At 42.0% G+C, this 13559-nt stretch overlaps 1 protein-coding gene across 4 annotated transcripts in view; it reads left to right on the top strand.

Annotated features, from left to right (window-relative positions):
* The window catches only part of gabbr1b (gamma-aminobutyric acid (GABA) B receptor, 1b), a 580862-nt gene that overhangs the window by 160224 nt on the left and 407079 nt on the right, over positions 1–13559 (top strand). For 3 of the 4 annotated variants that reach the window (XM_061966778.2, XM_061966776.2, XM_061966777.2), the window contains exon 5: positions 3435–3620. The exons of the other annotated variant lie outside the window; for it this stretch is intronic. In XM_061966778.2, coding sequence (XP_061822762.1) covers positions 3435–3620 — 186 coding nt within the window. The remainder of the gene's footprint in view (positions 1–3434; positions 3621–13559) is intronic. 4 annotated transcript variants of the gene reach the window in all.

Genomic DNA, 13559 nt, shown 5'->3' with positions numbered 1-13559 from the left:
CCGCCCGATTGTAGCTGAGATAGGCTCCAGCGCCCCCCGCGACCCCAAAGGGAATAAGCGGTAGAAAATGGATGGATGGATCAAGCCAAGACTGCGAGCGAGCTGAGCTGCCTTTTATATTTCTAGAAGGTCAACGGGCTCATAGTGATGTTACTCGTAGTTGACTGGGAGGTGTTTATTATAATTTGGGGAGAGTCCGCTGCCTGATGCTTACCTGCTAAACGCTAAGCACTGAGTACATGCGCTCTGAATACGCACTGAATAAGCTTTGTTCTTCTATAACAACACCTATTAGTGGTTCAGTGCAACAGTTTGGCCAACAAAAAAAGACAACAGTGATACCTCACACCTCATACATAATCTTCACAGCCTGCGTTCAGTTAGATGAGATGACAAAACACTTTAGCTAGTACTGATGTTATTTGAACCCTGATGCAGTTTGCAGTTGAATAAAGGACGAGTGAGCATCCCAGTAAACAAACTAAAGACTTTATAAACAAGTTGTGACGATGTTCACGACACATCACCTGATGCATGTTTCCTCACATCATTAACTCTCAGTCACAGCAGCTGATGGACGCTGTTTTGAGAAAATAAAAGCAACATCAAATAGTTTTCTCCTTCGCTGTATACTTTTAGTGTGGGGACAAGTGCGTCTGTCTCCAATATTGTCCACACCTTTCGCCATCTGACAGCAGTGCGCTCTTTAACGCACGCCAGGGAGCAAGGGAAAATTACGTAAACCAAGCGCTTGGCTCTGTTTTCTCCAAGGGGACATCACTGGAGCAAAGTTCGTGTAGTTATTAGTCCATGATTATCAAGCCAAACGACGCTAGTGCGTATGCGCCTGACTTTGTGTTGCCTAAAATGCATTAATAAATTAAGTTTTTTTCGGTAATTAAAAAATTAGACAGTATTACTAGCCGTCGGGAATTGTATCGTGAATGATCATTATACCGTTTGCCATTACATCCCTCATCAATTAACAAGTAAAAAGTCAAGGGCAGTCACGGCATATTCTTGCCGTCGATGCTGGTCAATTTTTTAGGGCAGTATGGGCAAGTGACAGTGTCAGCGATTGCCGTGGTTAAATTCGAGCCCTGCTTATAGAATGTTATGATCGACGGTAATGAAAGCAGCGACACTGAAGACACATCAGCATTCATAGTTAGCAATAGATCATTTGTCACTTTTATGATCACTCTACTTAGACAGCCTCAGTAGAGTGATTTGCCCCAAAACCGGACTGAAGGATTCAGAGATTGTTAGACGCTAAGTGTTCATCCAACTGCTGTGCAACACATTTTTTGAGGATTTTTGAGAAAAAGGGAAAGTGGGACGGTAGTTTACCATGAGGTCAGAATCTGGGTTAGATCTTTTGAGCAGATGAAGAATAGCCGTTGTTTTGAATGCTAGGGAGCAGTACCAGAGGAAAGTGATAAGGGTCACATCTAGGAATTGATATGATGAGGATATTGAGATTATCAGTAGAATGCATGTCCACCTCTGGCACAGTCACCACAGAAAAAACATTATGTGAGTTGTGTATTATACTAGGAGAAACGCTTTTTGTGCAGGAATTTTCCAGCCTTGCGCTGGTTAGTTCTAGCTTAACTAACTCCTCACCCGGGCTAACAGGCACTGTAGTTGCCTGTGTGCTTGCTATAGTGTAGTTAGTCATGTGTGATTCAAACAGTAATCTATATACTATTAATAGTAATGGTGCCTTCCCGGTTAGGGTGAAGGCCGTCCCTCCTCAGCAAGCCCGGTTTGCCCCAGAAAAAGAGCCAATTATAAATAAACTTTAGTCCCTGTTCTCTACAAAAAACTAGCCAGCCACTTGTTAAGTGAGACTAATCTGCTATACCGCTAATCATTGCCTCTTGCAGGCACGGAGCCAGAGACAAGTACTCGATGCCAAGACATCTTTGTAGCGAGAATAAAAGTCTGAGCTATGTTCCCCTTTGTAATCTCTGACTGTCTCATCCTAGTGTTATTGGAGCCAACGTGTGCAACTATGTTTGTGTAGCTAGTCGTGTAATTAGCCTGTCGTACGTGTTTACTAGGCCTGTTGCGAGTTAGCTCCCTAAGACTAGCTTCAATGTCGGGTCCTCTGGCCCTGGGAATACACTTAATTATGGCTGGTTTACTAAACTGTATGTTCCGGGTGATGGAGTCCCTTAATACTAAGGTGTGGGTCCAGTAGACTGGGGTGTGGGATTAGCTAAAGGGCTAAATCTGTTATGTGTCTCAACCGGTTCAGCCTGGCTTGTAGGCCGCTTAGGACTGCTACAAACTGGGCTAGTCAGTTACGAATTTACTCTGCTCTAACTGGAGGACACGGTCCTCTAGTAGAGGCAACCTATCAATGAGAAAGGTGCACAAAGAACAGGGAGCTATACTAAAGTTGTTTCTTTCACGGAGTCGAGTTCTTGCTGTCTTTGGAGCGCAGTAGCTTCGGACCGGGACTAGCGTAGCTTCGATAGCTTAGCAACTGGCCAGCTGAAAGTGAGGCAGTGGAACAGAGAGCGGGTGCTTTGTAAGTTCGATAAGACTACTAATGTATTGGAGGAGGAATAAAGAATGCTGTAAATTAATTAGAAGCACACAGATAGAAAGACAGCATTTAGCTTTGATGTACAGACACATCCTGGACGAAAACCAAAGCATATCATCCAACCTGATGGAGCTTGAGAGGTGCTGCAAAGAGGAATGGGCAAAGGGTAAATGGAAGAAACTGCCCAAATATAAGAGTGCCAAGCTTGTGGCATCATATTCAAAAATACTTGAGGCTGTAATTGCTGCCAAAGGTGCATTAACAAAGTATTGAGCAAATACTGTGATGATAGATTAGCAAAATTAAAGAAAAAAAAAACTTTTAGCATTGTCATTATGGGTTATTTTCTTTAAAATTTAAAGGACAACAATTGATTTATTCCAATTTGGAATAAGGCTATAACATAGCAAAATGTGGAAAAAGTGAAGCGCTGTAAACATTTTGCAAAGGCACTGTATGTATCTGCTACTTTAATTTTGTGTTAAATCTTAGTAAGTATACTATTCATCAGTCTGCTTTTAGACGGACTAAATAATAAGGAATCGGATTTATCAAGGCCTTGTTGACCACCACAAAACATTTTTCAGATTTATACACAAGTTTTTACAGCAATACAGACAAGGTAGACAAATGTGTTTTGCCCAAAGACACCGCAGCAGTAAAAAAAAAAAAAAAAACATCTACACTGTTTTCTGGACACCCTGCCTTAACTCCTGAGCAACTGTCACCCAGTAAAATACCTAAAAAGAGAGGAGGGTTGATGTAAGGGTTCAGTTGTTAAAAAATATTTTACTCTGCTGCCTCCAAGTGGCTATGTTAAACATTACACTGATGGAAACCTAATAATGCATATGACCTATTTGTTTTTCTCTTTTAGTGTTGTTATGTGCTCGGATGTGGACGTCTTTAGAAAATGGTCAAGTGGCTTCTTGGCCCGTAGGGCCCCCAGTGGAGGGGACTGTGCTGCGCTATAGCTGCCTCCCTGGCTTCGTCTTGATGGGCCGAAACTCAACACAGTGCAATAAGTTGGGCAAGTGGGATACGCCCAAACCAGTGTGCCACTGTGAGTCTCTCTCAATTGTATCTTATATTCTGCAAAACTGTACAAAACAAAATATTTTCTCATTTAAACAATGTCTTTTAATTCAATATAGGCCTATTCGAGGGAGGCTTAAATATAAGTGATTGAAAATTCCATATAAAGTGGCCATTATTTCAGTTTAAATAAATAATGAATATAGCCTGTTATTGTTCACTTAAATATGATCGTAAATATGTCAGTGTCCATTCACTTCATCGTGTAAAGGTGCGAGAGATCATCGTTATTGAATCCATTCGTTCACAGCACTAATTTTACGCGTACGTATATACAGTATATTTGACGTACATATTGCTTTGATGTGTATAGGAGATTTGATGACAGTTCAAACAGTTATTAGTGACATTGCAGGAAAAGCCTGTACTAATACGTTTGTGTAAAACTACACATTACCCTCGTTTATTGCTGTGAACTGATTCCTGGACTGTCTGTGGTAAATTAATTTCCCCAAAGTAGGAATTAATTATAAACATAGCTAGTGCATAGCAATATTATGAGAGCACTTCAGACATGCAATATCACTCATATAGTCACTTTTGCACTCTTTTAAACCAATATATTGTATAAATGCTAACTGAGGCTGAGCCAATTCGTGGTCACGATACTGAAGAGCGCACTCTGATTGGTTTAGTCTTATCCAGTGGCAAATACTACTGTTGTATATATATTTTTATTGTTTGAAAATACTTAATTTAAGCCAAAAATACTTAGAATATGCTTTTTTTTTTATTCGCTATTTCGAGAAGCTGCAATATTTGAAGTGCGATATGACGAGGGACGACTGTATAGTGCAATTAATTAGTTCTATTGAAATTGTTCTTACAATTTTGATTAACACAGTAATAAGGGACAAAGTTATTAACTCAATGGGGAAGGGCGGAGAGGGTTGCGGGCTAAACCCCCCCGTGTCCTTAACACTTACAGCAGGGGTGCACACATGTTTTCTGCAGGCGAGCTACTTTTCAATTGATCAAGTCAAGGTGGTCAACCTCATTCATATATACAACTTATATTTATTTATGAAAGAGACGTTTTTGTTAACAAGTTAAATGTGTTTAATGATATTACAAGCATGTTTAATTCCTTTATTTCATGAAGACAAGAATATAAGTTCTTGTATTACCTGATTCTGATGACTTGCACTGATTGAAATCAGACAGTAGTGCTGAAAACGTCTGCATTTTCAAATGGAGGAGAAAAAAAGTCCTCCTTTCTGTCCAACACCACAAGAAAAGTGGTTGGTTTTGGGCATCTTATATGTCCAGCTTCCATACTCATTTTTATACACTTTACAAGAAATACATCGGCGGCAAACTCCGTAACTTGCTAGCTTGTGCACGCCAGCTTTCTGAGACTCTTATTTTGTTAGTGCAGGCAGGATGAAGCAGGGCTTTTATTGTGAAGAGAGGAACTGTGCAGTCGGTCATTAGAGTTTTGACAGCAGGTACGGCGTTAGAATCTGTTGAAATAAAAAGTGTTTCTCGCTATCCACACAGTAATTTTTTCTTAATACTGAGCTTGCAGCAGCCATCGTCATCTCACAAGACCCTCGGGTGCTGTGAATGTCAATAAGTGACAAAAGTGACGTCTTGGTAAAGATTGATAATCGCTAATTTTTAGGGCTATTTTTTTAATGCCTGGCTGGCGATCGATCGACTGACACACCCTCCGCGATCGACCGGTAGCTCGCGTTCGACGTAATGTGCACCCCTGACTTAGAGAGGCGCCTCCGTTGTAAAGCCTTAAAAATGCCTCCCAAAAAAACCTTCAGTGAGAGACAGCTTATGTAACACACATTCAGATTCACTTATATTATATACCTTAAAAGCTTCTCGATATTAAATATTACTATTTATTACTATCAATTTGGGAATAGTAGTAGTGTGATAATATTTTGTATTTCAGACTCTCAGAAATTTGCAATGTTGCGATCAACTTTGTCCAATATCTGTAACTTCCCTTTAAATGTTGGCGCAACGAAACCCTTAACAGCCTATAAAACAATCCAGTCTTACCAGCTAGCATTTGCTTATAGCTTGAGAACATTGGTTTGCAACATAGGAACAAGGAAAGTGAGTGTAAACACATGTGCTGCGAAGAAGCAGTGAATGCTATTCATTGAATTGAAAAAGTAAATCACCCAAAAACATGACTAAACATATACAGTAGCTAGCTCATTTAGAGTGCTGCACTGCTAGTCTGTACTAAACTGAAGCATAAGGTGTCAGAAATGCCAGCCAAGGACAAAATAACATTTCCAGTATGCTTGTGAAAATAGGGAGAAGCTGCTGATGGTGTGTTTGATGGAGAAGCAGCTCGAAGGCGATACCAAGATAAATACATTATCATTTCATTACTTTGTAAAACTACTGTAGTTTTTTGGAGTAGATTTTATTGTGTTGTTTTTCCGTACAATACATCTTATCTAAAGAGTGTGTTTTTCTTTTTAAAAGGCATTTAAAATTGTAGTATTTTAGGGACCAAGCACTAATTAAATTCATTTCAATGAGCGACACTGTTTCGCATATGATTATTTCAAGGTACAACCTGCGTCACAAACCACTTAAACGCTCATCTTGAAGTACAACTGTATTTTGTGAAAGTGGGTTAACACAGACAAAAAGGCATTTTCCACATGCAAGTGGTTTAATAACAACCACGTAAGATAACTTTGGCTCTTCCGGCTTGTATACCAACACTCGCTGATGTCAGAGTAATTTAAAGGTTGAGGCAAATGTAAAAGCCAGATATCAACAAAAATAGCTCAATGTTATTGTGGAAAAAAGTATATCCTAGCTAAGAAATATTTAAAAGATTCTTCATCCGAAGTGAACTCTTCAAAGTATTTAGTCGGACACACTTAATTCTACACTCGTGGGAAGTCTGTTTGGTTAACAAATTAAACAATTAAGACCATAGAAGACGATGCTGGATTTATTCGTGTACAAAGAAAATAAGCTTCAAGCAATCATAATTTTGCCGTGAATTAAAAAAAAAAAAGTTGCATTTTATTCATATGAAAAAATATATAGAGGACTAAACAGGTAATTAATAATAAACTTGTGCAGCTAGGATAGGCTCCAGCACCCCCCAGCACATTTTCTTATGCTATTGAATAAAGAAGGGAGTCAAAAATGAGTCAAAAAGTTTTCTTTCAGGCTACTCAAAATATAATCACTGTGAATATTACACTTACACAAAACAGTAGAAGCCATAGTGTATGGAAGTATTATTGTAGCAAAACAATCTGGTATTTGGTGTGTGTGTGTGTGTGTGTGTGTGTGTGTGTGTGTGTGTGTGTGTGTGTGTGTGTGTGTGTGTGTGTGTGTGTGTGTGTGTGTGTGTGTGTGCGCAATCAGATCCTGTGTCCGTGCTTTAATTTGTGTGTCTGTGTTTAGTGTGTGTAAAAACAATCTGTGTCCCTCCCTGTTCTACTGTGTGTGAAGCAGGCACCCTCAATTGTCTGTCTTTTCTTCTGCCTATGCTCACTACTCCTCGGCATCTAGCACCCAGTGACAAACAAAGCTGAAATTCGCTTCAGATTCCACTGGTGGGCAATACTGATAGTTGATACCAGACTGATACTTTTTACTTGAAACATCGTAATCATTGAATAATTTTGTCACTCCTGTTGTGCAAAATAACGACAAAAACAACAATGGAACAAAAATATAAATGTTGTGTAAAGATCCATCATAACAAAGTTTATGGTTTGTGAAACCTTTTATCTGTATGTAAAATGAAATAAAGTCACATTTAACCCTTTTTTTCACCATGTAGACCACATTAGTTCAGGTTCAGATTAAAAACAAGTGCTCTTAAACCAACACTGAAGATTAAAAAACATAACTTGTGAAACCTCTTTTTTTTTCAAATACGTAGCAAATATACAATATAACTGGAATGTGTGATATTAAACTAATAATAGTCACTGCATAAAAAGAGACATGTGATTAATCAGGTTATTATGGATGGAATATTATATTTGTTGTTGTCACGGCACGGACTCGAACCCGCTTTACCTCGGCAGCTGGAGCTGCCGGGACCTCTGCTGGCAGCGCGCTCGGACACGCCCCTGCTCGCGCTGGGCGCAGCACGCCCACGCAGACTGCCTCTTCGCCTTCTCCCTTGGATTTGACGAAGGATTCATTCAACACGCACCGACAACATCCTCTTGTAAATCTCACATTGTTAATTCCACACATTGTTCACACTCATTCACTTGTGGTAGCATACACACACCACACATTCATCAAAGGTTTTAATAAACCTGGTAAACCACAGTTCTGCCTTGGTGTCGCCTCCTTCCCTTTGACCGATACACAACAGTTATATAGAATAGTGGATTTGGGGCCCGAGCACCCACGTGGGATTGATGGCAATTTTCAATCTTTATAATCATTTTTGAAAAATCAATGTTGTTGTTGTTAATTTTGAGGCGAGTTGGGTCTGTTTTACATAATAAAACAGTCACAAATCATATAGTCCATAATTACCAAAGCCTAACCAAGATTTCATTGTGACCGATTATGAACTAATGACACAATTATCTTGACTTTGAACAAACTGCGTACAAGTGAATGAAGATCATACTTACTCAACAGCCATACATATCACACTAAGAGTGGGTGTATGAACAATGCCAACATTGTCATGAACATGTGGCATATAGTGAAACCCCACTAAACAACGACAAACACATTTTGGAAGAATATTTGCACCGCAACACAACATAAACACTACAGAACAAATTCCCAGAATTTCCTGCAGCACCAACTCTTCTGGGACGCTACAATATAATCAAACGCTATGGGTGGATCTACACCTAACATCCACTGTAATGATACCAAGTACAATAGCATATCTAGTCGATGATTATATTGATATTTTTTAACATCACAAAATCTTCTTTTGCTTTTTTTATAAATTTATATTGTGTTTATAAACTCAGGAGATATGTTCCTGGACACATGAGGACTTTGATTATGACCAATGTATGATCCTGTAACTACTTGGTATCGGATCGAGAAGAATAAGTGATTATTACATTTTAACAGAAGTGTAGATAGAACATGTTAAAAGAGAAAATAAGCAGATATTATCAGTAAATGAACAAGTAGATTAATAATCAATTTTTACAGTTTGTCCCTCATAATGTAGACAAAATAATAGAATGATAAATGACACAATATGTTACTGCATACGTCAGCAGACTAATTAGGAGTGTTTGTTTGTTTACTTACTACTAAAAGACAAGTTGTCTTGTTTGTTCACTATTTTATTTGAGGACTAAATTACAATAATAAACATATGTTTAATGTAGCCTAAGATTTTTTGTTACAATAAAGGCAATAATGACATTTTTTGTGGTCCCCTTTATTTACAAAAAAGTACAGAAAACCACCAACATACTTTTAGTACCGCAACCAAAATATTGGTATCGGGACAACACTAATACACACACTTTGAGCACCCACTGGCAGAAATGTAAATCGGCGCCTATGAATAGAGGTGGATATCTTTGGGCACTTCACGATTCGATTTGATTCTGATTCCTGGTGTGACGATTCGATTCAAAATCTATTCTCGATTTAACCCGATTGTTGTAATATATTATATACTATACTATCACCTTTTCCAAACAGGTTACAGATTACAAAAGCTTTTCTTAGCTGCAGACGTACGACAGTGTTGGCTTAAAATACGTATTTTTTAAAATGTATTTAAAAAAATATATATTTACAGAAAGAATATACTCATAATCAATCTAATAAAAGAAAATAGAGCAACCCCAACCCAATCCCAACTTTACAATACTTAGGATTGAAATTTACAAAGCAATTGACCAGGGGGTTATCCAGGGTGGTATTAAAATGCAGAGAATAATGTCGCCACACCTAGTGTGTGTGTGTGACAATCGTTGGTACTTTAACTTTTTAACTTAACAAGACATGTAATAACAATACTCATTTAAATACAATACTGAAAAAAAGGATAACCATTATTGATAAACACAAAGGTATCAATAATAATAACGATATCAAATAATAGTTGCTTATTGTTTCCAATACACAAATGTATTCTTAAAAAATGTGCAAAAAAAAAAAAAATATTTATGTATATGTTTGTTTTTTTTTTAAATCGATTTTTCAAAATTATAATTCGATTTAGAATCGTAACAAGTAAGAATAGCTATTTGAATGTGAATGTATCAATCAATCAATCAATCAATCAATCAATGTTTATTTATATAGCCCTAAATCACAAGTGTCTCAAAGGGCTGCACAAGCCACAACGACATCGTTGTGGCTTGTGCAGCAAGCCACAACTTATTTATTGTAGCACTCTTAATATTGAAAATAAATATTGCCTTTATTTATTATTAATTAAAGCAACTTTTTGTTGTTAATTTGCACTACAATCGTGACAAATAATTCAATGAGCATGACATTTTAAGGATAAAGTATGAGTCTGGTACGGATAGGGATGATGCTCGAAACCGGTTTTCCCGGTTGTTCGATAAGAAAAGAACCGAGTCCTCGGACTCTAATCCCTTTTTGAGAACCGGTACCCGTTATTGAGACCACTATAGTAGAGAAAAAGAGTTGGTTCTTTATTCGACTCCCTGGGAACGACTCCCGTCCCGACAAGAAATGCCCCGTGTGACATCACAAGAAATTACGTCACGTAGCTCAGTCAATTGTCACGGTGGGGTGCAGCGTGCTGAAGTTAGTTCCCGGGACGCAAAACTGACGGCTCCGGACGAAAGCGTGCAGGTAGGAGATTATTTATTTCTCATAAATCATGCACATTACAACAGACAGGAACGAAACAAAAGGAAAGCTTGCCGTTCGCACGAGAAGCTAAAGCAAAAACTTACTTAGCACAGGAATACTAGAAGCTAAGGTAACTTTAGCACAGGAATCATGAGCTCGAAAACCAGAATGCCAACGTAACTGTTGCAAATGCAAACAATGAAGCCACGACGAGTGACCGGAAAAGGCAGGCTTAAATTGAGTCTCTGATGAGCAACAGGTGCGCGTACAAGGCAGGTGAAAATCATAAGTACCCATGGTGACTAAAACAAACCCCCGAAGTGCACAAAACAACTAAGGAAGTCCAAAACTAACAAAACATGATCCGACCACATCATAATACATCACAGTTTCAAATCATTTCACTTTACAGGAGTAGGAAGAAGTAGAGCTTATTTAATCCTACCTCTTTCCAACTTCATACAAATATTTTCATCATTTACTGACCTTTTTATAATAAAATATCTGTGAATTAGTATATCCAACAGTTTTGTAATATGTAAGCTCTCTGAGCTGCCACCTTACCGTGGTAGAGGAGTTTGCGTGTCCCAATGATCCTAGGAGCTATGTTGTCCGGGGGTTTCTATGCCCCCTGGTAGGGTCTCCCAAGGCAAACTGGTCCTAGGTGAGGGATCAGACAAAGAGCAGCTCGAAGACCTCGATGAAGAACAAACACAAAGGACCCAGATTTCCCTCGCCCGGACGCGGGTCACCGGGGCCCCCCTCTGGAGCCAGGCCCGGAGGTGGGGCACGATGGCGAGCGCCTGGTGGCCGGGCCTGTCCCCATGGGGCCCGGCCGGGCACAGCCCGAAGAGGCAACGTGGGTCCCCCCTCCAATGGGCTCACCACCCATAGCAGGGGCCATAGAGGTCGGGTGCAGTGTGAGCTGGGCGGCAGCCGAGGGCAGGGCGCTTGGCGGTCCGATCCTCGGCTACATAAGCTGGCTCTTGGGACGTGGAACGTCACTTCGCTGGGGGGGAAGGAGCCTGAGCTAGTGCGTGAGGTGGAGAAGTTCCGGCTAGATATAGTCGGACTCACTTCGACGCACAGCAAGGGCTCTGGAACCACTTCTCTTGAGAGGGGATGGACTCTCTTCCACTCTGGCGTTGCCGGCAGTGAGAGGCGACGGGCTGGGGTGGCAATTCTTGTTGCCCCTCGGCTCAAAGCCTGCACGTTGGAGTTCAACCCGGTGGACGAGAGGGTAGCTTCCCTCCGCCTTCGGGTGGGGGGATGGGTCCTGACTGTTGTTTGCGTTTACGCGCCAAACGGCAGCTCAGAGTACCCACCCTTTTTGGATTCACTCGAGGGAGTACTGGAGAGTGCTCCCCCGGGTGATTCCCTCGTTCTACTGGGGGGACTTCAACGCTCATGTTGGCAGCGACAGTGAAACCTGGAGAGGTGTGATTGGGAAGAATGGCCGCTCGGATCTGAACCCGAGTGGTGTTCTGTTATTGGACTTTTGTGCTCGTCACAGATTGTCGATAACAAACACCATGTTCAAACATAAGGGTGTCCATATGTGCACTTGGCACCAGGACACCCTAGGCCGCAGTTCCATGATCGACTTTGTAGTTGTGTCATCGGATTTGCGGTCTCATGTTTTGGACACTCGGGTGAAGAGAGGGGCGGAGCTTTCTACCGATCACCACCTGGTGGTGAGTTGGCTGCGATGGTGGGGAGGATGCCGGACAGACCTGGCAGGCCCAAACGCATTGTGAGGGTTTGCTGGGAACGCCTGGCAGAGTCTCCTGTCAGAGAGAGTTTCAATTCCCACCTCCGGAAGAACTTTGAACATGTCACGAGGGAGGCGCTGGACATTGAGTCCGAGTGGACGATGTTCCGTACCTCTGTTGTCGAGGCGGCCGATTGGAGCTGTGGCCGCAAGGTAGTTGGTGCCTGTCGTGGCGGTAATCCTAGAACCCGTTGGTGGACGCCGGCGGTGAGGGATGCCGTCAGGCTGAAGAAGGAGTCCTATCGGGTTCTTTTGGCTCATGGGACTCCTGAGGCAGCAGACAGGTACCGACAGGCCAAGCGGTGTGCAGCTTCAGCGGTCGCGGAGGCAAAAACTCGGACATGGGAGGAGTTCGGGGAGGCCATGGAAAAAGACTTCCGGACGGCTTCGAAGCAATTCTGGACCACCATCCGCCGCCTCAGGAAGGGGAAGCAGTGCAGTGTCAACACCGTGTATGGTGGGGATGGTGCTCTGCTAACCTCGACTGCGGATGTTGTGGATCGGTGGAGGGAATACTTCGAAGACCTCCTCAATCCTACCAGCACGTCTTCCTATGAGGAAGCAGGGCCTGGGGAATCTGTGGTGGGCTCTCCTATTTCTGGGGCTGAGGTTGCCGAGGTTGTTAAAAAGCTCCTCGGTGGCAAGGCCCCGGGGGTGGATGAGAGCCGCCCGGAGTTCCTTAAGCCTCTGGATGTTGTGGGGCTGTCTTGGTTGACAAGACTCTGCAACATCGCGTGGACATCGGGGGCGGTACCTCTGGATTGGCAGACCGGGGTGGTGGTTCCTCTCTTTAAGAAGGGGAACCGGAGGGTGTGTTCCAACTATCGTGGGATCACACTCCTCAGCCTTCCTGGTAAGGTCTATTCAGGTGTACTGGAGAGGAGGCTACGCCGGATAGTCGAACCTCGGATTCAGGAGGAACAGTGTGGTTTTCGTCCTGGTCGTGGAACTGTGGACCAGCTCTATACTCTCGGCAGGGTCATTGAGGGTGCATGGGAGTTTGCCCAACCAGTCCACATGTGCTTTGTGGACTTGAAGAAGGCATTCGACCGTGTAACCCGGGAAGTCCTGTGGGGAGTGCTCAGAGAGTATGGGGTAACGGACTGTCTTATTGTGGCAGTTCGCTCCCTGTATAATCAGTGCCAGAGCTTGGTCCGCATTGCCGGCAGTAAGTCGGACACGTTTCCAGTGAGGGTTGGACTCCGCCAAGGCTGCCCTTTGTCACCGATTCTGTTCATAACCTTTATGGACAGAATTTCTAGACGCAGTCAGGGCGTTGAGGGGATCTGGTTTGGTGGCTGCAGGATTAGGTCTCTGCTATTTGCAGATGATGTGGTCCTGATGGCTTCCTCTGGC

Source organism: Nerophis lumbriciformis, linkage group LG11, assembly GCF_033978685.3.
Source record: "Nerophis lumbriciformis linkage group LG11, RoL_Nlum_v2.1, whole genome shotgun sequence".
Taxonomy (NCBI): Eukaryota; Metazoa; Chordata; class Actinopteri; order Syngnathiformes; family Syngnathidae; genus Nerophis; species Nerophis lumbriciformis.
This window is presented reverse-complemented; position numbering and strand designations above follow the sequence as displayed.